Consider the following 26037-nt stretch of genomic DNA (forward strand, 5'->3'; position numbering starts at 1 on the left):
AAACTATGACTTAGCATGGAGCTCTATTTCTCATTGAGGAGAAGATGTTGCATCACTGGCTAGAAGAAAAACCAAACTCTGTGCTTCTAAAGTTCTATAAGTAATTAGACATCATAGGGCTCCTAAAGAAATAGATGGAATGAAACATGTTGACCAAACTAAAACTTAGAATTATGTGGCCAGAGAAAACATATAAAGTTGCCTTTTTTCCATGAGAGATTTTTCTTATAAAAGATCTTAGCAAATTTGAATGTCCAATATTTTTTACCCTTTTTAAGCATTTTGCTAATATTAACTCATTTAATCTTACAACCTAGCAATATTATTTCTGTTATCATTCTCACTTTATAAAGATAGACTGTCGTACATGTAGTAGATTCATACAGTCCAGCTCTTAGTGTTCTTGCACTAAGTATATAGTAACATATAAATATTTAAAATCATGTGACATAAAGCAGTACCTCAATCTCATCAACCTAAAAGATGGCATGAGGAGGTTTAAATTGTCTAATGGTTTCTTAAAATGGGCAAGTCTCACTGCTCTTCATATTTGTTTCAGTCTCTAGCTGGTGCTCTGATTGGATTGCCATATTTATTAACCAGTAGCCATTTGAGTCCATTTCCTTTCTAGTATGTTTATGAATTCTAAACTGTAACTGCTAAGGTGTCTTGATAAGAATAACCTTCAAAACGTATTTTCAGTGCAGTTGCAAGATTTATTTTGGACATAAGTATCAGATGTGTATTACATGCCTTTGTTTCCATTTTTCACCTTTTTTTTTGAGATTATAATTACATTCTTTCCCCTTTCCTCCCTTCAAAAAGTCCCATATACCCTTCTTTCTCTCTTTCAAATTCATGGCCTCTTTTTCATTAATTGTTGGCATATACATATATATGTACATAAATAAATACATATATATTCCTAAGTATATAAATAGAACCTGCTCAGTATTACAGTGTTACTTGTATGTATGTTTTCAGGGGTGACCATTTGGTATTGAATAAACAGTATATTCTTCATTTCCATTTTTACCATTGCCTTGGTTTGTAAGTGAACAGTGTCTACATGTTTGCAATCAGCTGTGCCTGTCCCATATTTTCCCTTTAGAAATAGTGAGTAAACGAATACTCTGTGGGAAGGATGAAAAGAACATGGAAAAGAAGTGGCATGCACTTTTGAAGGGGTGTTCTAAGGAAGGCCTTTTCTTCTGCTCAAGTACAGACTGGGAATCCATTTGATTTTGTTATATGTTATGTGTATGTATAGTTACATGTTGTAATATAACCTGAGTTATGATTACAGTAGCATGTGAAAGAAAGTAACAGTGGTTAATATACCAACTTCCCTCCATCCTAAAGAGCAAAGGAAAGCCTGGAAACGGGAAAAGCATATGGAGGAAGATGGGTACAGACCTGTATTCCTACTACTTGGGGGATGGTGGCATGGGGATCAGGAATTCAAGGTGATCCTTGGCTACATAGGAAGTTTGTGAGACTCTATTTAAAGAAAGAGACACCCCCTACCCCCCACCGCCAAATACTTGCAAAGTTATTTCTTCTACATAATGATGTATAGGTTGCTTTAAATGTTTACTTTTAATTCCAAATTTTTAGTTCATGTGATTATATTAGGTACTTCATTTTCATTCTCAAGTGCCTATAGCCATAAATAGATGATTAGATACTAGGAACATAAATATTTTCTGGAATGTTACAAACATTTGATAAACAGGTGGAAAAAATAAATGGTCAGAACATATGTGTTCACTTGAATGCCTAGCTGGCATGGTATATCTACTGTCTCTTTGTTTAAATGTCACAGGGTAACACTCTACAAAGTCACTGAGAAATAGTTGCCTAGTCTATTAATTCTAATACAAAAAGTGGGGATGAGGAATGTGACCTACCAAAGTAATTCAACTTTTCTCATCACTGATTTTTTCTTCTCCTTCACTCCTGTTTTCTTGTTGTTGTTTGTCCTCATGATAGAGTTCATTATGTTCTTGTGAGTTGGCAACTTAGGTTCCTAAAATTGTCTAAATTTTATAGTAATTTTAACACATTACAGAACTTAGAGTCTATCATATTACATTGTTTGTTCCTTTTTGTTTGCTTTTTAAATGTTTATAGAATGTTGTCATGTCTCTTTCTACCACCATTATCATTATCCAAACTGTCCATTTTTAGAAACTTTAATCTCTGAAAAATAGCTCAGTCATACCTAACCTGTAATCATTTTTGATTTCTCTTTTCTTCATTCTCTACAATTTTTTTTTATCTTACACTGACACCTAACCCTGGACATAAGCATCTTAACTCACCAGCTTTGTCATCTTACGGAAAAGAAAACTGGTTGTCCTTTATCAGATCAGCTTCTGAGGTTTTGTTTTGTAGCCTGCTATTAACTTATTTAGCAATCACTGTTCTTTCAGTAAGGATTCATTATGAATTTCAAGTATACCCATTAATATATTATATGCTAAGAATCCAAATATGAGCAAGACAAGAACTGTGTACTCAAGAAAACAAATGTTTTCATCATACAAGACACCATGGCTTGTTAGTTGCCCCCAACTCAAGTAATTCTTTTTTTGTCCCTGGAGATCTTGATTCATTTGGCCTAAGGCAGAGTGTGATATTTGAAATTCTTAGAATTCTACAGATAGTTCAGGTGGTCTTCCCAGGCTAGGCTAGGCTAGATAAAACCAAGCTCAGAAGTCATCGTTTCCATTTGGAAAGAAATCTTAGGAATGATCAGGTTACCAAACCTAAGAGGTTTGAAAACCCATTTCTAAATCCTCCATTGAAGAGTGTTCTCCTGCAATTCTGAGCCTTTTCTTGCAAGTTAAGATTTATAGGGTATGTCTTTTCTCCAGAAATCAATGCATCGGTGACGTCTTTCCTCCCTTTTAAATCTTACAATACCTTGTATTCTGTGATTTGCCTTCATCCTGCTACTATTACTGCTTCATGCTGTTTGTCACCAAAGCAACCCCAAGATCTTCCCTTGGGAGGGCCACTGGGACTGAACCTGAGACACAGCACTGTATATGGTCTGTGGTTGGCAAGCAGCAACCAGAAGCTATACTCCCACCTGCTGTGTTTTGCTTTGATGAGAAGGGTTTCACCCAGGTTGCATGCTGACTTCAAGTCTGTAGTCCTCCTGCTTCCTGAGTAGCGGGATAGCTGGGATCCTGGGCGTGTGCTGCCACGAGCAACAAAAGGTGCTTCGTCTAAGGATGTTGTTAGGTGCAGGTCATGTATCTCATTCTTTTTCTTGGTGTAGCCCAGTACACACAAACAGTGAAAGGAGCTTGGGATGGAGTTTTGAGTGCAGTGAAGCACAAATACAATAACTACTCTTGGCTCACAGGACAGTTGAAACTGAATTTTAAGTGTTGTCATGTTTCCCGAAACGACAAAACAGAAAGCAGCACCATTCAAACACTATTATGAAATGTTTTACCCTAAAAGTTGGTGTCCTGCATACTCCAGTTTATTCTGAGGCAGCATTCCTTTCTTGTATTTCTTCAGTTAAGTACTTTTATTTTTATCAGTTGAGTACATACCTGGAAAACCTACTTTTTGCATTAAAGTTGCCAAATATAACTACATAGTGTTTATTTTATTAATGACAATTTTATTTGATCATGATATGATAGATGCATTGAATTACTTTAAATGCATGCTTGAAATTCTCATAAATCCTTGGTACAGTTGTTAAACATACTCTGCGTTTTTTTACGCCACAAAAAAACATCTCTCACATTCATTTAAGAATTAGCTTGTAAGCCAAAAATGACAGATGTAATATTACAGCTGAGAAGCAAACTGGTTGAAGAAATCCAAATGACAGAAACACTTGCACAAATATCCAACTGCCTTTTAAATTCTTTTCTCATGCCCTATGGTAATCATTGTTGCCACAGTGATGGGAGTTTTCCCAGTTTTCCTTACCTGATTGCTCTTCCATTTGGAAAATTCCACGGTGCAGAAGTGACCAGTGCTGTGTGTGTAACTCTATGTGGATATATTTAAGCTCCTGTAATTGCTCTCCCACTTTTCATTTAAAAGGATTTTGATTTGGTTTCTGGGTATGTATGGAAAAAAAAATACATAGCATTTTCTGTTTTATCGATATGAAATGAATCTCTAGTAATAGTAATCATTCTTTTGTTTTGGCTTGGGATATTTTTTGAGACAGTATCTCAAATAGCCCAGGCTGACTTAAAGTCACTGTATAGCTGAAGATGGTCCTCCCCCCTTGACCCTCCTGCCTCTGCCTGCTAAGTGTGCTGATTACAGGTGTGCACCTCCATGACTGGTTTCGGATACATAAAAATTATTCTTCAGTTTTCTACATTGACCATTTCCACATGGGTGACACTTGCCTTAGTACTTCTCTTGCTAGTTATAAAGGTAATTCTTAATTGGAGCACAAAAAAGTCCCAGTTGAGAACATGGTGTACCTAGTTGAGGACTGGGATACAGTTAAGTGGTACGGCATGTGCTTATGAAGCCTTCGACTTGCTCCCTGACACTCTAAAATTCAAATTACATATGAAATATGCTAAGTTAGTATAGAATCTGAACAACAGGAAATCTTTCTTGCCAAGTAATATGTAAATTGTTATAATTTAAGAAAGTAACTATTTTGCCGGGCGTTGGTGGCGCAGGCCTTTAATCCCAGGACTCGGGAGGCAGAGGCAGGCAGATCTCTGTGAGTTCGAGGCCGGCCTGGTCTCCAGAATGAGTGCCAGGATAGGCTCCAAAGCTACACACAGAAACCCTGTCTCAAAAAAACAAAAAAACAAACAAAAAAAAACTATTTTAATATTAAATTTTTATAAAAATATTTTAAATCAACTAATACTTTATTGTGTGGAGTATAAACAAAAAAATGTTTAAATAAAAAGTACTTAGTTTTTATTTCTTTAAATTTGCCATATCAAAATTTTGAGTTATTAGTGTACTTCTAAGTCAAATCATGCAAAGTAAAACTTTCCCTCTCCTCTCCTTTTCCAAGTTATCGCCTTACAGTCACTATATTTCCTTAGTATATGTACATCTTTCTCATAAATTCTTGTGAAGAAAGCAACATCCGTGGCTAGTATCTAAATATGTGTGAAGATGATGAATCTGTCGTCTCCTTTGAAAAGAAGTAGATCAGAGCATTGGGGAAACAAGAATATTCCCTACCAAAGTGAGAACATTGATGGCCCAGAAACTATAAACCCTGCTGGTATGGCTCAGTGGGGTCTTTGGAGCAGCCTGACTCCTTCTTTTTTTTTTTTTTTTTTTGGTTTTCTGAGGCAGGGTTTCTCTGTAGTTTTGGTGCCTATCCTGGCACTCGCTCTGGAGACCAGGCTGGCCTCGAACTCACAGAGATCCGCCTGCCTCTGCCTCTGCCTCCTGAGTGCTGGGATTAAAGGCATGCGCCACCAATGCCTGGCTCCAGCCTGACTCCTTAAAACATGTATTTTGCTTTTAGAAATTCAAATGTGATTCAGAACAAAGCTCATAATATTAAGCAAATAAACTGGGACTGTTTGGTGGGGAGATTAGGCAAGAAATAGGGGGACTAAATGTCTAATGGTAGAGGAATTGAGTAGAAAGTCATGACACAGATGAAATAACATTAATAATAGGACTTAATAACATGGAAAGTTTTTTTTTTATTTATTTATAAGACAGCTTACTGCCATAAATAATTACAGCATGGGGTGTGTGAGTGTGAGTGGTTTTTTTTGTGTGTGTGTGTGTGTGTGTGTGTGTGTGTGTGTGTGTGTGTGTGTGTGTGTGTGTGTGTGTGTGTTCCTGAGGATTGAACAAACACTAGGCAAGTCCTCCACTACTAAGTGATATCCTCAACAGATAAGAATATTTTTGTAAATCACATCAAAGAGAAAGCTAGCAAGTGCTATTTGAAGGTTTAATTCATAAAATATACATAGTAACTATTATCTAGGTAATGAAAATATTTGTGAATATATGAGAAAACCATAATATACTTCCAGTGTCATCTTAAATTGATATAGCTATTAAAGGAATAAAATTGGACAGTATACCAAAGAGGGGTTATTGTTTGATTGCTTGGGTTGTTTTGTTGGGGCAGGGATGTTTGTTCATTTGTTTTCAAGATAGGATTTCTCTGTGTAGCTCTGTCTTGGAACTTGTACTGTGGAGCAGGGTGGCCTCAAACTCAGAGAGCCTCCTGTCTCTACCTCCCAAGTGCTGGGATAAAGGTGACCTGCACCATGCCTGGCTAGTCTAGCAAGGTTTTAAATATGTGGTCCAACAATGCTGCTTGGTGATGGAAACATTCACTTGTGCATAGCAGGCAGTTACTAGGATGTTCTTTGGAGCAGTGCGAATACTCAACAGCACGGCCAAGCACCGTCTAAATGTTTCTCAGCTTAGAATTAGTAAATGAGATGGAATTAATCGTGACTGATCACACTGTTAACTAATGTGAACCAAATAATAAAAGGAATGCGCTACACACATAAAGCGGTCAGAGAATGTAAAGGGAAGAAAGGGGCTGTCGATCAAGAGTAATGTGGTATGATGCCACCTGATTAGCAAAGAGACTGGAGTCTGTTCTTCTATACATGGCGCAGGCATGCTCCTGGAAGGTGGGGGTGGGGGGACATGCTTTCGAAGTTGACCAAGAAAACTGGTAACTGGTTGTGTCTACAAGGAGAAATGGAGTTGAAAGTAGTGGTAGAGATGGCTGTGGTGTTGGAAGCTTTTATCCTAGGAATTGGTTTAATTACTTACAGAATTAAAAAAATTGATAAATTACTTGCACAGCGGAGAGGGAAATAAACGGAAATCTGAGCTGCAATCATCCTATGAGCGAGATGTAATTTTCATCTGATTAGATCTGATAGCTTCTGCCCTTGTCGGCTCCCGTTTCCTACAGCCAAACGCACCAAAGTCTGGGGGTCCAGGGACATGTCTGTGCCTGAAGCATTGCCTTCAAGTGCACAACATTTCCCAGAAGCCTTTGCCCCAGTCACTTGTAGAATTAGTACTAAAATGTCCTACAGTAAGGATGCCCCAGTCCCATCCCAGACTGGGAGGCCATAGGATACTTGGTACTAGCCCAACTTAAAGGACTGGATGCAGCAGCCTTCCCTGGTCTGTGGGTGCTTTTCCTGCAGCTCCTGAGAACCTGCCCGCCTGCCCTCATGCTGCCACTGTGCTTAACCTCCTGCCCAGAGTCAGGAGCATCCATCCTCCCTTTTTCTATACTCAGTTTTCCTGCTGTATACAGACAAGTGCTCTGCCTCAACCATTTCATTGTCCTACTTCTAAACAGGACCAGCTGGTAAATTCCCTAATATGCCGATCATTTCCTGGTTCTGGTGATTGCATGGACATTACCACTAAATATAATACATTTTGGGCACTTTGCTGTACACTGCTTGTCTACAAAATGAGATTAGGTAGTTGTGTTCCGAATAAATGTCTAATTTTAATGTAGAAGAAGCCATAAATATTTTGTAGACCAAATTTAGAAAGCAGTTATCTCTCATTTGAATGAAGAACTGAGATGGAATAAAAGTTTCATAATGGGGGAAGGAGGCTTCATAATGGGGGAGCAGAGCACCTGAGTCTGTGTTCAGTTGCCAATAGGAAGGGAAGGAGGAGCCAGGAGGGCCGTGCTGGAGGAGAAGGAGCAGAAGTCTCGGGTTCCTGGTACAGTGGTACACCCTACAGTCCCAGCACGGGGAGGTAGAACACAGCAGGAGTAACAGCAGGGCAAGGACATGTGTGTCCTACAAAGTGAGCCCCAGGGCCAGCCTGACCTAAAAGAAGATCCTGTCTCAAAGAGCTGGGGTGGGAGAGACATAAAAAGAAAAAACGTCCAAAGGTCTGAAAATAAATGTCACCTGACCTTGTTGCTAGCACCCCCACCCCACCCCCGCATGTGTGTGTGCTTGTGTGCACACTGGTATGCCGGCACAAGGGACAAATTCAAGTGTTGGTGTTCCAGTGTTCTGTGGGCCACAGGGATCTGCCTGTCTCTGCCCCTCCAGAACTGGGAGTGTGAGCGTAGGCTACCCACCCTGCTCTGTTTAACGTGGATTCGTGGATTCGAGGAATGCAACTCTGCTCCTCATGCTTGCAAACACTACCGACAGGGCTCTCCCCCAGTCCCAACTTGGAAGATTCCTTGAGGTTTAACTTGCTTGAACTTCCTGTGTAATAGCAGATTTTCACTTCTTGCTTTGATCTTAAATTTCTGTTGCAGTGAATATTTCTTTAGCCAGCTCATTCTAGAACTTTCTGTTCTTGTTTTAAAGTACTTTAATGTCTACGTGGCTCTCAGGAAAACTAGAGCTGGTTACAAATACAGCATTAAGGACAAATGTCTCCAGAGAACAGGCCCAGGACAAGATGGCTGCGAAGACAGATAGAGATTCTGATTCATTGTCATAGGAAACTTGACCTCCCAAGGTTACTCTGCTGAAGTGACTGTCAAACATGAAGTTTTTGTGTGGACAATACTGACTTGGTTCAAGTAAGTGTGCAGATTTAGAGGATGAGATGAGCGGTGTGAGTCAGCAGTGGAGAATGCAACAGGTTATGTGAGCAAAACAAGTTCAGTGGGAGGTACCTGAAACTGCAGGCTGAGCTCTTTCTTGGCATCATCAGTTCCTCACAGTTAGACCTGCTTTTGTGGCTATTATGTTTGTTCAGCGTTTCGCAGTTCAATTTAGCAAATTAAAATAATCAAGACTATTACAAAGACATAATGGCTGAAGGCAAGTTGTTTTCCTGGTTAAAGAACATGAAAATAAATCAGTGTTGAGAATTATCATTTGGTTTTAGAGATGTCCCATTACTAGACCCAGATTTCTTTCTAGGAGACATTGTTTTCTGTTGGAGTTAACTATATTCTAAGTGTCTGAATGTGTCTACTGCTTTGTGTTTTAATATAGGGAATGAACATGAGTGCTGAATTAAACTTTCAGGTACCAAGGAGTGAATAAGAGCAAGTGGTGCTAAGAGCTAGTCTAATCACCTGTTTGGAGTTGCCATTGGTATCAAAAACACCTGAAGTGTTCTAAACCTATAAAAGGCAAACTTTTCAGATTAATCTTTCCAAAGCAAATTACCTAAAAGGTCAGGACCACATTCTCAATTATTAATCCAAATCTACTTTAGTTACATAGTTTAAATATGCCCTACAGTTTAGCATTCAGAAAAAGTATTGACATTATGTCTTTGATTTGGAGTTGTCTGATGTGAATTTGATTTTTTGAGACATTCTCAAAAAATGTTAGGTTAGCCTTGAACTTGCTGTGTAGGAGAGGATGACCTTCAATTCCCTATCCTCATGCTTCCACCTCTCCAGTGTGGGATTACAGGTTTGTGACATCATGCCTGATGAATTCATGTGTTTTTTGCATTTAAATCTACAATACAACCTGACCTAAAGAGTAAAGAGAGATTTCATTACAGTAAAATACTGAATTAATTTTTGAGCATGATAAATGTATATCACTCCACACCCGTTAGAATAGTTGTAATAAAGCAACTAATTGATAAGGGTTAAAAGAAATGTGGAGGAACTGTCACACTTTGTTGCTGATGGGATGTAAAATGCCACAACTTTATTGGAAAATAGTTGGACAATTCCTCCAATAGTTAATAGGGTTTCCTTTTGACTACGGAAAATGAAAGCGTGTTTATAAAACCTCGAGTACAGTTGTTTACAGTGGCATTACTCATAATAGCCCAAAAGCAGAAACAGCTGAAATGCTCATCAACTTGTTAATGGATAAACAAATATGGTATATCCACAGAGTGGCATGTTATTCAGCCAGGAGAAGAAATAAGTATCAATTCATGCTACAGTATGAAGGAATGTTGAAAACATCAAACGTCACTAAGTATATGAATCCATTTGAGGCATGCAGATAAGTAAATCCATTAATGAAAAACAAAAGAGCTAGACAGTGGTGGTGCATGCCTTTAATTCCAGCACCCAGTGAGTTCGAGGCCAGCCTGGTCAACAGAGCAAGTTCCAGGACAGCCAGGATTACTATGTAGAGAAACCTTTTCTCGGAAAACAAACAAAAATAATAGTTGTCAAGGCCAGAAAAAGAATAGGTAGAAAATGACTCAAAAAGATGCATACCAAGAAGCCAGGCATGGAGAGAGATGTGCTTGTCATTCCCAGCACTGGGGACGACTCAAGACTCTAGAATGTGGAGCCAACCCAGCCTGGTCAGTGAGCAGGCTCAAGGAGAGACCTGGTCTCATGACATAAGATGGACAGTTCCCAAGGAATGACACCTCTGGATTACCTTTGACCTTCATATACATGTGCACACACGTGTACACACAAAAATTGTTGTGTCAGATAGCAGTAGTGCATAACTTTGTGAAATTACTACTTTTGAATTGTTCCTACTTAATGTGATAAGCTTTGTGGTTTATGAATTATATTTCAACATAATTTGAATTGATATGGTTATAATTTAACCATATAAAAGGTTTATGTTTGTGTACATATGTACTGGGGGCACAATGTACACTTGTCTATGGGTGTGGAGCCCAGAGGCCAATGTCATATGTCGTCTTCAGTTGTTCTTGATCTTTTGTTTGTTTGTTTGTTTTTGTTTTTGTTTTTCGAGACAGGGTTTCTCTGTGGCTTTGGAAGCTGTCCTGGAACTAGCTCTGGTAGACCAGGCTGGTCTCGAACTCACAGAGATCCGCCTGCCTCTGTCTCCCAAGTGCTGGGATTAAAGGCGTGCACCACCAACGCCCGGCTTTGATCTTATTTTTTGAAGCAGGGTCTCATTGAACGTGGAACTAATCTAGCTGCACTGAGTAGCAGATATCTCCATGTCACTGTCTGCCCGGTGCTGAGATTATGAATGTGGGCTGTCATGGCTTTGTGGATGCTAGGGATGTGAATTCAAGTCCTTGTGCTTATGCAGACTCAAACCCATAGAACTATTCTTAATGACATTGTAAGCACTTTTTAAATATATAATGTTAGTGCTTTCCAAAACAATGTAAAAGCTAACTTTTTCTTAAAGCCTTGCTATTACAAGGTATCTTACATGCACTGCCTGGAACTTTCTCTAGCCTGCATGTGAGACACTATTGCCAAAGACAGGTGTGCCGTGAGTGAAGTGGCCTTTAGCATGTACATTAAAGCCCATGTTCTTAGATTTTACACACACACATACACAGAGTGGTTTCTTTTCTATGTGTTCCCATCAAACCTGGAGACTATCATACTGAATCATTTACCACTCTTGGATTTTCATGTTTATTTTCCTATCTTGCCCAGAAAATTATAAGTTCCTTAAAGAAAAAAAAAAAAAAACCTTTTGTCTAGTGAAGTCCCATTATCTGTTACAGTTAGTAACTAAAATTTGAATAAATAAATTTTTATAACATAACATTTTTCTGGATTCATAGGGGACCTGTAGAAGAAATACAATGTGTCTGCTTTCTCTTAGAACATGATCAATATGGAATATTTTGTGATTTGTATGTTAATTAGAAATATTTTTGCTACAGTTATTAAATATACCATTTGATAATTGGCACATAATTTTCTTAGAATAATGAAGTAGCTACTTTAGTATGTATTCCCATGCACATGCCTAGCTAAATTACAAAAGCTTCTCTGAATGAAGGTGCATTGTTAGTTGTATAATGAACCCTGGTGGCGTAGGAAAGGAGGCGTGAGGCTTGTGCTTCCCGAAAGCCTTCTGCCTGCGCTGAGGCCCATCACCTCCTCCTCTTTCAGGTACAGGGAGCTCCAGCTTAGTACAGAAAGCAAAGTGTCTGAATTTCTGCACCAGAGTAAGCTGAAGTCCTTTGAAAGTGAACGTGTTCAACTCCTGCAAGAGGAAACTGCAAGAAATCTCGCACAGTGCCAGTTGGAGTGTGAAAAGTATCAGAAGAAACTGGAGGTACCTTTATGTTATTTTCCCTTGCTGTAAGCACAGAGTGTAAGCTTCCTAAGTGTGAGGTTTTCATAGAGCCTCATTCTTCCTAGAGGGTTCTACCTTATACTCACAAGAAAATAAGGAAATAAAGCCAGGAGTAGTTGATCGCACCTGGAACCCCAGCCCAGCGGAGGCTGACACAGGTGACAAGCTGAGGCCCACATAACCAACCAGAGCTGTGTAATAAGACCGTTTCAAAAACAAGAATGAAAAGATACACAGGTAGCAGAAATACATGCGCCAAAAATTGCTAAAATTGTTTTTCAAAAATATTTAGAAAAGGTTTCATTAATATTGACAACCAACCTGGCAGCGGTGGTGCATGCCTTTAATCTCAGCACTCAGGAAGCAGAGGCAGGTGGATCTCTTTGAGTCTGAGGCCAGTCTGGTCTACAGAACAAGTTTCAGGACAGCTAGAGCTAGGGCTTTTATACAGAGAAACTCTGTCTTGAGAAAACAAAAGAAGCATTGGATTACTGGGAATCCTCATGTAAGAAAAATGAAGCTGCTATGAAGAAAACAGCGGAGCTATAATGGTGTATATAAGACAAAACACAGTCCTTCTGAAAGGTAGAGTTGTTTTCCAGTTTTCACCAAGAAAACTCTTCCTTATATTGTAGCATTTAAGATTAGACACTTGCTTACTTTTGTGTGTGTGTATGTGTGTGCATGCTTATGGGCATGGCAGGGCATTTGGAAGTCAAGACAACTTAGTGAGTTCTTTCCTTTCACAGTATGGAACTTGGGAAGCAGGGCTATCCCACTGGCCCAACTTTCAGCATATTTTTAGCCCAACAAAGTAATTCTCTTGATACAAGTCAAAGAATAGATAGGGAATATTCGATATTTTTAAAGAATTTTCTAAAGAAATGAAAGGAAATATTTATTATATTTTAAAATAGATGATATTTGAATGCCAGCTAAACCTAAGCATTTTACATTTCTAGTTTTTCTCTGTGTATAAATGTTATGGAAACATACATTTATAGGTCAATACAAAATGGATGATAATGAAACTGAAAATTAGTCAATGAAAAGCCTTTCCTGGGGCCTGAAGAGATAGATTGCTCAATAGGTAACCATACTGGCTGCTTTCAGAGGACCCAAGTTCTAGTCCCAGCATCCACATGGTGGCTTACAACCATCTGTAAGTACAGTTCCAGGAGATCTCATGCCCTCTTCTGGCCTCCACTGGCATAGACGTGCATAAAAATAAAATCTAAATTTTTTCAAGTTTAAAAAAATGTTTTAAGCCTTTCCTACTTGAAAATTAATCATGTATTAAAGCGTTTCCCTAAATTATAATTTGAATCAATTATATTAAAAAAATTGTTTCTAGTTTAGAAAAATGTATGAGTTTTGTTTGTATGTATAATACTAAAATTCTTTTTAGCCATTTGTTGAACTGTCATTTCAATACTCCTTTAAAAGATCTGTGCATTCCAGATGAGTATATTGTTTTTGGAAAACAATTTGGCACTGTGTATTTGTTAGGCTGTATTTTTAAATATGTAAAATGCTTCATGCACAGATGCTCATTGCAGGGTTATTTATAACAGTGAAGAACTTAATACTATAAATCTTACTATGGTCACATTAAAAACAGTTGTGTGCCATAGTATCAATTGATATTTTAAGATTTCATAATGTATCAGATACACATTCGTAGATAGATAGATAGATAGATAGATAGATAGATAGATAGATAGAGCCCCTCATATAACTATGTTGTGAATGTAGCTGAGTGCAGAACTGTTGCCCAGCATGCACAAGGTCCTAGGTTCAATCCCCAACACCATAAAATAAACATAAAAATTTTAATTTCTTATTATTGTATGTGTAAATGGCATGTGCATTTGTGTGAACATCTGTGCCACCGCACATATATAAAGGTAAGAGGACACCTTGGTAGAGCTGATACTCTCCCACCTTTACATGGGTCACAGGGATTGAACTCAGGTCACCAGACTTAATATAGTACGTGCCTTTATCTGCCAAGCTATCTGGCAAGCCCCGCGCTAGCTTTAACCCCCCCCCAAAAAAAAGTCAGTAAATGGATTCAGCAGGTTGTACTTGTATTTATGTAATAATAATCAAAGAATCTGCATCTCTTAATCCCCTTTTAAAGGGTTTTTAAAGGACATTTTCCTTGCAAAGGCATTTCTGCTATTGCCCTATGTGGGACTTATATTTCCTTTTGATTTGGATTCAAGTCTATTAGGAAACCAAAAATGCTAAAAGCATGACCAGAGCAGGTTAAGTAACTCTAATGGAAAGCTGGAGAGCTCCTTCCATCATTTTTATACAGTTTGGTACTGACTGCCCAATGACTGACCCCTGGTAGATCTCTCACTGCTGCATCTGCTGGAACTCTTAACAAGCAAATGTCAGTCTTGCCCCAAAATTCGATTTTATTCAGCATATATAATTATTGACAAAGCATTTCATAACTTTTAAGTTAAAAGCACCAGAATTATTTACCTTACAAATAAATATGTTATTTCCTCATTAGTCCTCTCTGTTGAGCTACTTTTCCTTAATATTTGGATAGCTGGAAAGAGAAAAGGCATAAATATATCTCTGCATTATCTTTTTCTTTTAGCTGTGAACCTGAGTAATTCTTACTTCTTTGAACTTTTGTCGTTCTTTCCTTCCACTACTAGGTTTTAACTAAGGAATTTTATAGTCTCCAAACTTCTTCTGAAAAACGCATTACTGAACTAGAAGCACAGAACTCCGAGCATCAGGCAAGGTTAGACATTTACGAGAAATTGGAAAAAGAGCTTGACGAAATAATAATGCAAACAGCAGAAAGTAAGTCTGCTCCCCACCCCCTTTGCTTGTCCATGTATAGTGTTTTCCTCTGGTTACAGAGGAAAGCTGGCATCATGTTTAAACATACCATGGTATATATTTAAAATATAAGTGATGATCATTTTTAAAGAATATTTTCTATTTTCAGTATTGGTGTAAGTTTTCAATAGCTAGACTCAAAATGTAAGTTAAATTTGATAGATTCTATGTATTTAATTCACTCATTGTGTAAGTAATTTTCTTTTTGTCAGGTGCTAGGAATACAATGTTTGCAAAATGTTTGGCCTCAGGACTAGACACATAGCTCACTGGTAGAGTGCTTGTGTACACTGCAAGCTTTGCATTCAGTGCCTAGCACAGCCGTGGAAACCAAAATGGCAGCAACACCAAAAGGTGTGATGGTGGGCGTGGGGACACTCAGGAAACTGGGGCAGGAAGATCCAGTTCTAAGCCAGCCTCTACTATGTACCTAGTGTGACCCTCCCTGAAACAACAAAAATTATTTTCCTCACAGGCATTTGTGGCCTAATCTAGTTAAGAGAGAAATATGCTAATGAAATGAGCTAGACACTGGAAGCAGAGACACGCGGAGCTTTTGTAAATACAGAAAAGGCCATGCGCTAATTAAACCTTGCAGATGAGAAATCACTAACGGGGAGGGGATTCATGAATTTTGAATTTCAATATTACTGGATTATAATCTTTGATGTTTAATTTTCATGTGTTTGTTCTCTCATCATAATATGTGTGTGTGTGTGTGTGTGTGTGTGTGTATACACACATAATGTATACATACTAGGCAGAGAGACAGTCTCGTGTCACCCATGCTGGGCTGCTTCAAACTTGTATAAAGGATGACCTTCAACTCCTGAATCTCCTCCTCCCTTCGCCAGCCCAGTTGCTGGGATTATTATAATATGCTGCATCTTGCTTATGCTATATAGACTGGCTATTAGAACTAAGCCTCCTCCTTTCACCAACAGTTTCCAGACTAAATCCAGCCATATTTGTCACAATTATTAAAACTATATACTCTGCAAGATTATGCCTCTGCATAGTTATGCTTTCTCTGAATATCCATTTCCACATCTTGTTAATGACTTCAGTAGGGAAATAGTGGTGCTCACAAACAGTTGCTTTGTGCTCTGCTTCTAAGGCATGCTATTCAGTCTCTTTAGCATCACTTCCCATGTTGTATAGTACTGTGTTTTTCTAACCTAACCCCAAGAATAGTTACTGCATGATCACATTAAACTCAGTTTTGGCACGTCTATCAATATCTAACCATGCTCACTAAATTTACCTTTCTCTGCACTGAATTTAGAGCCATTTAAGACAGATAAGAATCAAATATGTATGCAGTGATAGCTCTACTGCCAGCATTGCGTTACAGCTTACCTTGACTCGGCAGTTAAGGACTAGCTGGTACACTGGCAGTGAGATAGCATCTCTTTCGTGGGCCCCTCTTAACTATAATCCCACATCTAAAGGCTTGTCCTGGTTTACCATGGAAGATATGAACAACGTTAAAGGATCTTTGCCACAGAACGCTTTATCAGAGTTATGTACATAGTACATGGATAGTCATGCATAGCCAGACTTACTCAATGTATATTTGCTTTCTTCTAAATCTGAAGCTCTCCTGAATGTGATGCTACGTATAGAACTTCATATCTCCTTAAATACTTTAGCTAGAACCAAAAGGAATAAAACTATTTTTTATGGCCTTTGGTCAAGTTTTGCTTTTGTTTTTTGTTTGTTTTGGTTTTTTGTTGTTTTGGTTTGGTTTGGTTTCGTTGGGTTGGGTTTTTTGAGACAGGATTTCTTTATGTAGCTTTGGCTGTCCTGGAATTTGTTCTGTAGAGCAGGCTGGCCTTGAACTCAGAGATTCACCTGCCTCTGCGTCTCAAGTGCTGGGATTAAAGGCATGCACCACCACAGCCAGGCTGGTCAAGATTTTTTTTTATATTTTTGGTTGTGAGCCTAGCATTTAACAGCTGAGCCATCATCTCTCCAGCCCTGATCAAGAATTTTAAGTCCCTGTTTTTAGTGAAATGTCATTACAGTACCACAGAATGCTCAGTGGATAAGGGCAGTTGCCACAACGCCTGCCTGATCACCTTTGTTCAGCCCTCAGAATACAAATCTTGCAGGTCGCCCTGACTTCTCACATACAATGTAGCACACTTATACGTGCACACACAAATACACGCATGCACGCACACACAAACAGTAAAACATGGCATTACATTGAAACTTTTACCCATTAAGAAGCTAACCCATTAGTTCAAATACCTTATAGGTAGTTCTATGACAATTGCAGTATTTTTTAAATTATCTTCCCTGAAATTGTTTGATAGTTACAAAATTAATGGCAAACGTCTTTTGGGGATTAGAGATGAACTCTGAGGGTAGATTTTCTTCCAAGCATTTAGGAAGCTTCGGATTCAGGCCTCAGCACCATGTAAACCAGCATGATTGTGTATAATCTCAGGACTCAGAAGTGGAGGCAGAGGATCAGCACCTCAGGGGCATCCTTGACTTAGCAAGTTCAAGGGAAGCCTGGGTTGCATGAGACCATTTCTCCAGAACAAAACAAATTCACCTTTATTCAATTGATTATATAATTTTGTTGAATTATGTAATATATGGTTCATACTAAAAGCCTTTGAATCAATCCTTCAGAATAACTACAATACCTGAGTTATTGTGCTCCATCAGAAAACATAGCCTGTCAGGTGATGTAATTCTTCAACATCTAAAAATAGATCAGCAACTCCAAGCAAGGATACTCTTTAATGTTCCACCCCTCTCTAAATATACATTAGCCTTTATGAATGGTCTTGGGTTCTTAATTTGTTATCATGGTCATTTATTGTCACTTCTGCTATGCTTTTTAAGGAGAAATGTTATTCCACATCACGTATTTTAATATTTTTTCAGTTGAAAATGAAGATGAGGCTGAAAGGATTCTTTATTCCTATGGCTATGGTGCTAATGTTCCCACAACGGCTAAAAGACGACTAAAGCAAAGGTAAGATCAATATAGATTTATCTTGTCTACTCACGCTAAGTGTAATTACATAGTACATTTTGATAATGTACTGAGCTGAATGATAAAGTTCCGTGTTCTTAATATTCATAAATATTAAATTGCTCACAGAGTAGGACATGGTAATCACCATGAGCTTCATCTATATTTAAGTGAATTTAATGGTTAGTAGATATGTACATTAGAACTTCCATGGTGTTAGACACAGTAACTTTTAAAAAGCCATTTTATTTTCACATTAATTTCAGATAAATATAAATGCTTTGTAGCAGTATTTTTCAAGTTAGAACTAATTATTTATGCTACTATCAATTCCTATATTCCTTGTTTTATTACTTATCTACTATATTCCTTTATATGTATTTTAAATATATATAATATGTTATTTATAACATTACATATAGTAAAATATATATATTAAAGGAGGAAATATGGAGAAAGAGTGTATGTTGCAGGTAAATCTGTACAGTTTTTTAGGTACCTGTCTTGTCACCGTGACAAAACAGCTGACAAAGCCACTTAAGATAGCAAGGGTTTGTTTGGCTCAAGTTTCAAGGGTTCACAGTCCATCATGATGAAGAAGTCATGGCAGCAGGAGCATGAGGTAGCTGGTGACATCGCAGCCACAGTAAAGAAGCAGTATGTAAGGAATGCTGTTGATGGCTCCATTTCTTTTATATTCATTTTGGAACATCTACTCCTGGAATGGTGCCACCACATTTAGGGCAGGTCTGCCCCCTCAGTTCATCTAATCTAGATAATCTCTTACATGCTGAAGCTTGTCTCCTAGATGTTTCTAGATCCTGTGAGATTGCTAATTCATATAAGAAATAAACCACGCAAGGCTAGTCATAGGAGAGGTCACACACCTGATGCCCATCACCAGACAGGGTGGTCTTAAAACTTGAGTCCTGAGTTCTGCCTGAGCCATATAATAAACTCTAGGCCAGTCTGTGGTCCACATGTAAAAAAAAAAAAAAAGAAGAAGAAGAAGAAATGAGGAAAGAATAGACGGAGGAAGAAAGGCAAGGAAGGAGATGGAAGGGGAGGGGAAGAGAAAAAAAGCATTTCCAGCTAAGGCTCTGTGGAGACCAAGAGAACCGGCTAGAGGATGGGCTAAGCTCATGTGCAGTTCTGCTTAAAGCCGTTTCTCCTACACCAGCAAAACCTGTACCAGTCAATGCCGCCAGCTCTTGCTCCTCAGTGCATCTGGCTCTATGGGAACATCCGACGGCTCTGCTTCTACCACCTCCAACCTGAGCCTCCCGCCAGCCTTGCAAGCCCCCTCCACCATCAGCAGCAACCTTATTTGCCTCTTTACTCAAAGTGACAGGAATAGGACATCTCCACTGGTAAACATGTTTTCTCTACATCACGGTAGAATGTCTTGCTTTTTTCAGCCATCATTTCCCATGTAATTTCCTCACCTAGATAGAAGTTCTTCATGGTCAGCAACCACTTCTTATTCTCTGACCTTCCTAGCTCAGTGGAGAATACCTAGTTTAAAAAAAAAAAAAATTCTGTACCTGAACGCTCAAGGTTTCAACACTGATAGTCTATTGTTTTATGTGGCTAATTTAGAAATTCAGAAGCATACAAAATAAGAATTTATCTTACTTTTGTAGACGTTTTCAGTTTTAAAATATTTTGTGTGTTTTGTTTTTATTTTTCAAGTCAGGGGTTCTCTTGTATAACACTGGCTGTCCTAGAACTCACTCTGTAGACAGGCTGGACTTGAACTGAGACATCTGCCTGCCTCTGTCTCCTGAGTGCTGGGATTAAAGGAATGCACCACCGCTGCCCAGCTGAGATTTTTGTTTCTTAAGTGTGTGTTTGTGTGTGTGTGTGTGTGTGTGTGTGTGTGTGTGTGTGTTCGAACATGTATTTAAGCACATGTCTGTGCGCATGTGAGCTCAGATCCCTGCACAGTAGCAGAGAGAGTATCAGTTCTCTCTTTCTCTCTCTCTCTCTCTCTCTCTCTCTCTCTCTCTCTCTCTCTCTCTCTCTCTCTCTGTGTGTGTGTGTGTGTGTGTGTGTGTGTGTGTGTGTCTGCACATCTCTACACAAGTACATCTGAAAGAGATCATCAGATCTCCTGAGCTGCAATTGCACGTGGTTGTCAGCTGCCCATCGTGGGAGCATGGGTCTTTCCAGAGTAGTCTACACTCTCAACCACTGAGCTATTTCCCCGGTCTCTTTGTAGATAGTTGAGGTGATGAATGTAACAGCAAAAAGACAATAATTTATCCTTAAGACTATCTAAAGTACTTTGGGATACTACTTGAAAGGAAGCAAGAAAGAATGCTTCAGAACTAATACTGTTTGTTGATTAAATATTTGGAAACTCTAGCTCACAAATCGATGAATAGAAAGTATCGGTTTGTAGCTGGAATGGCTACTTCTGTTTAGTAGAGGTTTGGGTGCTTCTAAGTTATATATATATTTAAAGAATTGGTTATCACCCCATCCCTTCCAGGTACTCTGAAAGGCTGGTGTGACTGACTCAGGGTACTTTGCAAGTTTTAAATATATCTTTTTTTTTTCTTTTTTTAGTCCATAATTTCCTAGAAAAGAATAGAAATGGGGGTAATTTCATGAGTAAGAAACTTCTCTATTAGCAGAAAAATGTTTGGTAAAATACTCAAAACTGAAGTCTAATAGGAAAACGCCATGCCCTTGTTTTAGCATCTGAACTTACAGACTGTTTCTATGGGGAAAGAGAAGTTCACTGTTATAAGATTCTATAGCCCAAAATGTTGAGCTTTTAAATTAAATCTGATTGTTGCTATTGAACCATGTTTTTTTAAAGAAGTTTCTAAAAACCAGAAGTTGGGTTTTGCTGTTGTTTTGTTTAATCCCCAAAGATTTTAAAGAACCAAGTGATTCATAGTCCAAATGATCTTAACTGTCCAAATATTTCCGAAGATTCTATCACCGAGCTATCTGTGAGCCCTGAACAAGTGCCTAATGGGTATGCTATTAATACCCCTGCCAGCTGGTGCCAGGCATTCTTCTCATGGTGAGCCAGAGAGCTATTCTGAGGAAGTGCTTCTCAGGTCATCTAAACTGAGGGAAGAGAGTGTAAGTCTAGACATCCAAAGAGGACATGTATGTATCCCTACACCGATTCAACAACTTTAATGAGTGGCTACTATGTGCACAATTTGAGTATTGGCACCTAATCCATGTTAGGATTTGATGCACTTTTGAAGATTGAAAAATCAACATTTGGCTTCTTGAGGGCTGTTTATACAGGAAGCAATTTGCTTTGTGTCCTCTTGAAATTTATTTAAGACAAGAGCAATGTAGCTTGTAGAGAATCTATACTTACTAGTCTTTGGCATTTGAAATGAAAGCAATGCAAATTTAAAGTGAGTTATATGAAATGATTCATAAAAGTAAATGGTGGAATGCTTGTATAATAAAGTTGTCATATATCAGCTTATGCAAAAGTGTATTAAAAATTCAAAGGAACTTATTTCTCAACTGTAATATAATGTATCTTCTTCATACTTAATTTGATTTAAAATTTTATCTATTTAGCAGCCAATAGTATTTTATGTTAACATTTAATTGATTATAAATATTTATTTTATTTTTAAAATTTGGTAAATTGTTGGCCATTCCATTATTCAAAACAGCCAATCAAAAATTTATACAAATATTAATTTCCTTGCATCTTTAGGACATTATAATTTATAGTAGCTTAGTTTTTAACCTTAGCATTCCATCATGCATATTTTCCTATCAATGAATATTCTTCAAAATACACTAACTGGGGGGAATAGGTAATAGTTGAAATGGGGAGAGGGCATGAGAACAGAGATGAACATGAGGACAAAGTATAGTGGCGTATTTGTGTGACATACCCTGCTGAAATATATTACAGTTTATTCCAACTTTAAAAGTAAGTGTAAAATTCTTTTTTTTTCTTCTCGGTTTTTTGAGACGGGGTTTCAATGTGTAACAGCCCTGGCTGTCCAGGAACCACAGAGATTCATCTGTCTCTGCCTCCCCGGTGCTGAGAGTTAAAGGCGTAAACCACCACGCCTGGCCAAAAATCATTTTCAATAGTTACCTAAAAATTTGATATTTAGGCTTTTTGGTTCTGAGTGCCATGTTACTGTCAATAAGTAAAGCCCATGAAAAATATAATTGCCTCTTGCTACCGAAAGAATATTTTAAAAATGTATGTGAAAATCACCACAGAGTGTTTGGCATAGAGTAAGTGACAGTAAAGAAGAGACAGTTTATCAGGCCAGGGCTCTAAAACTTCTCCCTAGACACCAATTAAAATAATTCAAGTAAACTACTTTGGTTTTTAATTTTTAATGAGCCTTTTAAAATACGTGAAACATGGGCATTTGCTTCCTTTGTTGTGTGCCCGTTTCTGAAGGCACCCTAATGCCAGTTTCCTGGGAAGTGGTAGCCGTAGCTTTGTGTTTCTCATCGATGTGTAAGTATACAATAAGGTAACTCACACTGTGAAGTTGCATATAAGCATAAATAAATTGCTAAAATTTTTAAAACTCTGGTACCCAACTGTGGAAAGCCAAAGGGGCTTAGATAATTGAAGTAGATTAAAATAAAATTATCTCCTTGACATGACAAAACTTGAAATCTGAGGTAATGTTTTTGTTTGAGTAGCAACTATTGGAAAACACAAACAAGATTTTCTGGTTGTGTGCATTGCTTGTGCTTCCTCACTGCACGGGTGACACCCAGGCCCTGTTGTCTTGGTGCCCTGTCTTTGTTTGGGCTGATCTGGATGCCGGGGGACATTTTTAGAACGTTTTTAATTTGTAAAATTTACTGCCTAGTGTAGAATTTTTAAAAAATTGTTTGTGTTTTCTTATTTTGCTTTATGTATGTGAGAGTTTTGCCTGCCCGTATGAATCTGATGCTTATGTGTGCCTGTTGCCTGTGATCAGGAGAGGTGCGGGGTCCCTGGGACTACACTTAGGGCACTTCATACCCAAGCCGTAGCACCTTTTGTGTCTCAGAATGCCTTCATCAAAACCAAGTCCACTGCTGTTAGGATCCTGCCCCTGTGCTAACACGAAAGCTCTGGTATGGAATGTCTTGATTCAGTGTTGATGTCATGATATTTTTCATCTTGTCACCATCTCTGCATCAGAGCAGTATGTTCAAAACAAATCACCAAATCAAATGAGCAGTATAATGTACTTGCCTGGACATCACCAAGTCACCACCATCTTTAGGATGTTGTTTTTAAAGGTGCTGACTCTAAATAACAATTTCTCAACAAATGCTGAAGGTGGTATAGACAGTATTTATGTAATACTGATTACAAAAGAAAAAGTGGTTGATAATAATCAGGGTTTTTTAATTAATCAAAAGTGGAGCTAGTGATCCAAAATATTGAGTTTATAGATACAGTTAAAAACAACATTTAAAACCAACAGATTTAATCCAAATGTCACATTAAGCTATTTCGCTGGAGCTAGTTGTGGTGGTGAATGCCTTTAATTCCAGGACTCAGGAGGCAGAAGCAGGCAGATCTCTGAGTTCAGGGCCAGCCTGGTCTACAGAGTTTTGTATAGAACTGTGTTCCAGGACAGCTACAAAGAGAAACCCCATCTCAAAAAAACACTAAACTATACATTTGTTGTATTGACTCACGAAGAAAATGTGATTTTTTTTTCTTTTCCTTTGGGGGGAGAGGTTTTGAACCTGAATTTTTTTTTTCTGTAGAAAACTATGTCAAATTCCATTATAATGTTAATACGTAAATTGGATTGCTATACATGAAGTATGGTCTTTAGAGAGAAAAAAATATTAAAATGTAAACAGTAAATCCCTTTAAAGTCCATAAAGAATACAGTGGTTGAATTTCCCTAAGATGGAGTGGAGGGATTACGAGGCATTTAATAGAGAGTGGAAAGAGAGAAAGAATGGCTGTTAGTAGGGTAATTGAAATGCCCTCAAATCATGCTGTCATGATGCTTGCACAACTCTACACTTTAAATTGCTATTTGTTGTGTAAGTTGCATATTATGTATTTCAGATATAATAGTTTTTTTTTTAAAGAATAATTGTCAGGAAAAGAAGACTGCTGCTTTTTCATCTTTAACTTCAGCTGACTGGCAAATGCCCTGCCAAGTCAAAGATGAGGAAATGTAGACATACTGTTGAGATAGCTGTATAAACATTTATCAGAACTTGTATTTTTTACTTGGGTGAGCAGTTCTTACACATAAATGTGTTGGGTGATATTTAGCAAAGTCTTACATGAACTCTTTTGTCTTTGGTTGGGAAATATACATACAATAGGGTTCATATTCTATAGTGATTCTTGGTGGAAATGAAAAAAATAATCATTGCATCGTTCTGTCCATTTGGATTCCATGAATTCTACATTCATGGGTTAAATTGGTAGGTAAGCTAATAGAGAACATGAAAATGCAAAGTAGTAAGCTAATAGAGAACATGAAAATACATGGTTTCTTGGCATTTCTGGTACATCTTTAAAGAACTGTATGTGTTTTCATTGAGTCATTGGAATTATTGAAATAGATGAATTTTTTTTCCCTTAAAACATTGCTTCTTAAAAATGAGACATGGGATGGCTCGGAGGTTAAGAGCACTGGCTGCTCTTCCAGAGATCCTGAGTTCAGTTTCCAGCAAACACATGGTAACTCACACAGAGCACTGCATACATAATAAATGAATAAATCTAGAAAAAAAGTATGTTTTTTAAAAAATGGAATGTGATGGAGTACAGAGCATGATGATATATGCCTATAATCCTATCACTTGGGCTAACATAAGGGGGTCATGAATTGATGCTTACCTAGGCTCCCGGCCAAGACCCTGCTAAGAAGGGGAGGTAGACTATGGTAATGCAAACCATTGGAAGGAAGGGAAGTTTTTGGTATAGACTCTAACTGTACTGTGGTCATTCTTCACATTTTACATGTCTCTTCCACCTCCACTTGCAATAGGAAACCTGTTAGATTATGTTTTGTTTTATAAAATTCATAATATTGACCTGTGTAAACACAGCATAATGTAAGCTTATTGTACATAATATCCAATTGGTAACTGGGAAACTTTTGTTAAAATGATAAAGCTGTAAACGGCTATCTTTTGCTGTCGGAGCTAGTAACATAATGTAAGTCAATTTTGATAGGAAGAGTTGGAAACCATGGTCTTGGTAATCAGTATATGATAGCTATATGGAAATGTTAGGGTTGTTACTTTCAGAGTTCGGAGTTGAAGATTTGCTAAGATTTGCTCTTGTGGTTTTTTTTTTTTACTTTGTATTGTCATTTTCTTTGTTACTATATATATTGACAAATGTATTAACACATATGTAGTTGGGAAATGATGAGTCGATTTTGTAGGATATAATTATCAATATATTGAGTGTAGGTAGCATTCTACTTTTGTATGCATGAATACTTTTCATTTTATTCACCTAGTGTTCACTTGGCAAGAAGAGTTCTTCAGTTAGAAAAACAAAATTCATTAATTTTAAAAGATCTGGAACATCAGAAGGACCAAGTAAGGCGGCTTTCCCAAGAGGTGAGTGGCTGGATCAGAAGGCCTGGGAGAACCCTGGTGCTCGCCTGTCCGAATTCTTTGTTAATGCCCATAGTTACTTGCTGAGCAGTCTGCAAATAAGCTGGTTACAAAATTAGTTCAAATTTCTGAAATTCACTGAATGTTGAACCCTTAGGAAACAAGTTAGAGTCGATGGCAACACAGAACAGAAGGGGGACGCTCGATGCCCAGAATGAGGGAGTGTAAGTGAGGCTAGGCACGCAAAAACTTAACCGGAGAATATCAGCTGGCAAAACAAGCTTGGCACATTTTATTGACGTTAAGTTTCCCACTGGCAATTCATTTTTAAATATTTGATCCTGTTTGATTTTAAAAAAGAACTTTTTGTTATTTTTATCAAAAAAAATTTCATACAATATATTTTGATCATGTTTTTCCCTTCAGTTTCTCCCAGACCCTTGTTTTCAGTCTCAACAAAAAAAGAAAAAAACTCCCAAAATCATTTGACCAAAAAAACAAAAGGTTCACAAAAGTGCCATTGAGCTTGTTTGGTGTGGGGCCTGCAGCACTGAGTGTGGTTGGCATACTCAGAGAGACCCCATTAGAAAGAACCTATTTTCTTTTTGCCAGTGGGTATCAGTTGCAGATAGTTTCTTG

At 38.0% G+C, this 26037-nt stretch overlaps 1 protein-coding gene across 6 annotated transcripts in view; it reads left to right on the forward strand.

The window, feature by feature from the left end:
• Window positions 1-26037, forward strand: part of Pibf1 (progesterone immunomodulatory binding factor 1) — a 166810-nt gene that overhangs the window by 80582 nt on the left and 60191 nt on the right. For 3 of the 6 annotated variants that reach the window (XM_027394008.2, XM_027394010.2, XM_035452100.1), the window contains exons 11-14: window positions 11786-11951; window positions 14651-14801; window positions 17745-17835; window positions 19016-19205. In XM_027394008.2, the coding sequence (XP_027249809.1) occupies window positions 11786-11951; window positions 14651-14801; window positions 17745-17835; window positions 19016-19205 (598 nt within the window). Of the gene's footprint in view, window positions 1-11785; window positions 11952-14650; window positions 14802-17744; window positions 17836-19015; window positions 19206-25298; window positions 25402-26037 lie in introns of all 6 variants that reach the window. The other 3 variants (XM_027394009.2, XM_027394011.2, XM_027394012.2) reach the window with 2 other exon arrangements.

This window comes from Cricetulus griseus (genome assembly GCF_003668045.3).
Source record: "Cricetulus griseus strain 17A/GY chromosome 1 unlocalized genomic scaffold, alternate assembly CriGri-PICRH-1.0 chr1_1, whole genome shotgun sequence".
NCBI classification, from domain to species: Eukaryota; Metazoa; Chordata; class Mammalia; order Rodentia; family Cricetidae; genus Cricetulus; species Cricetulus griseus.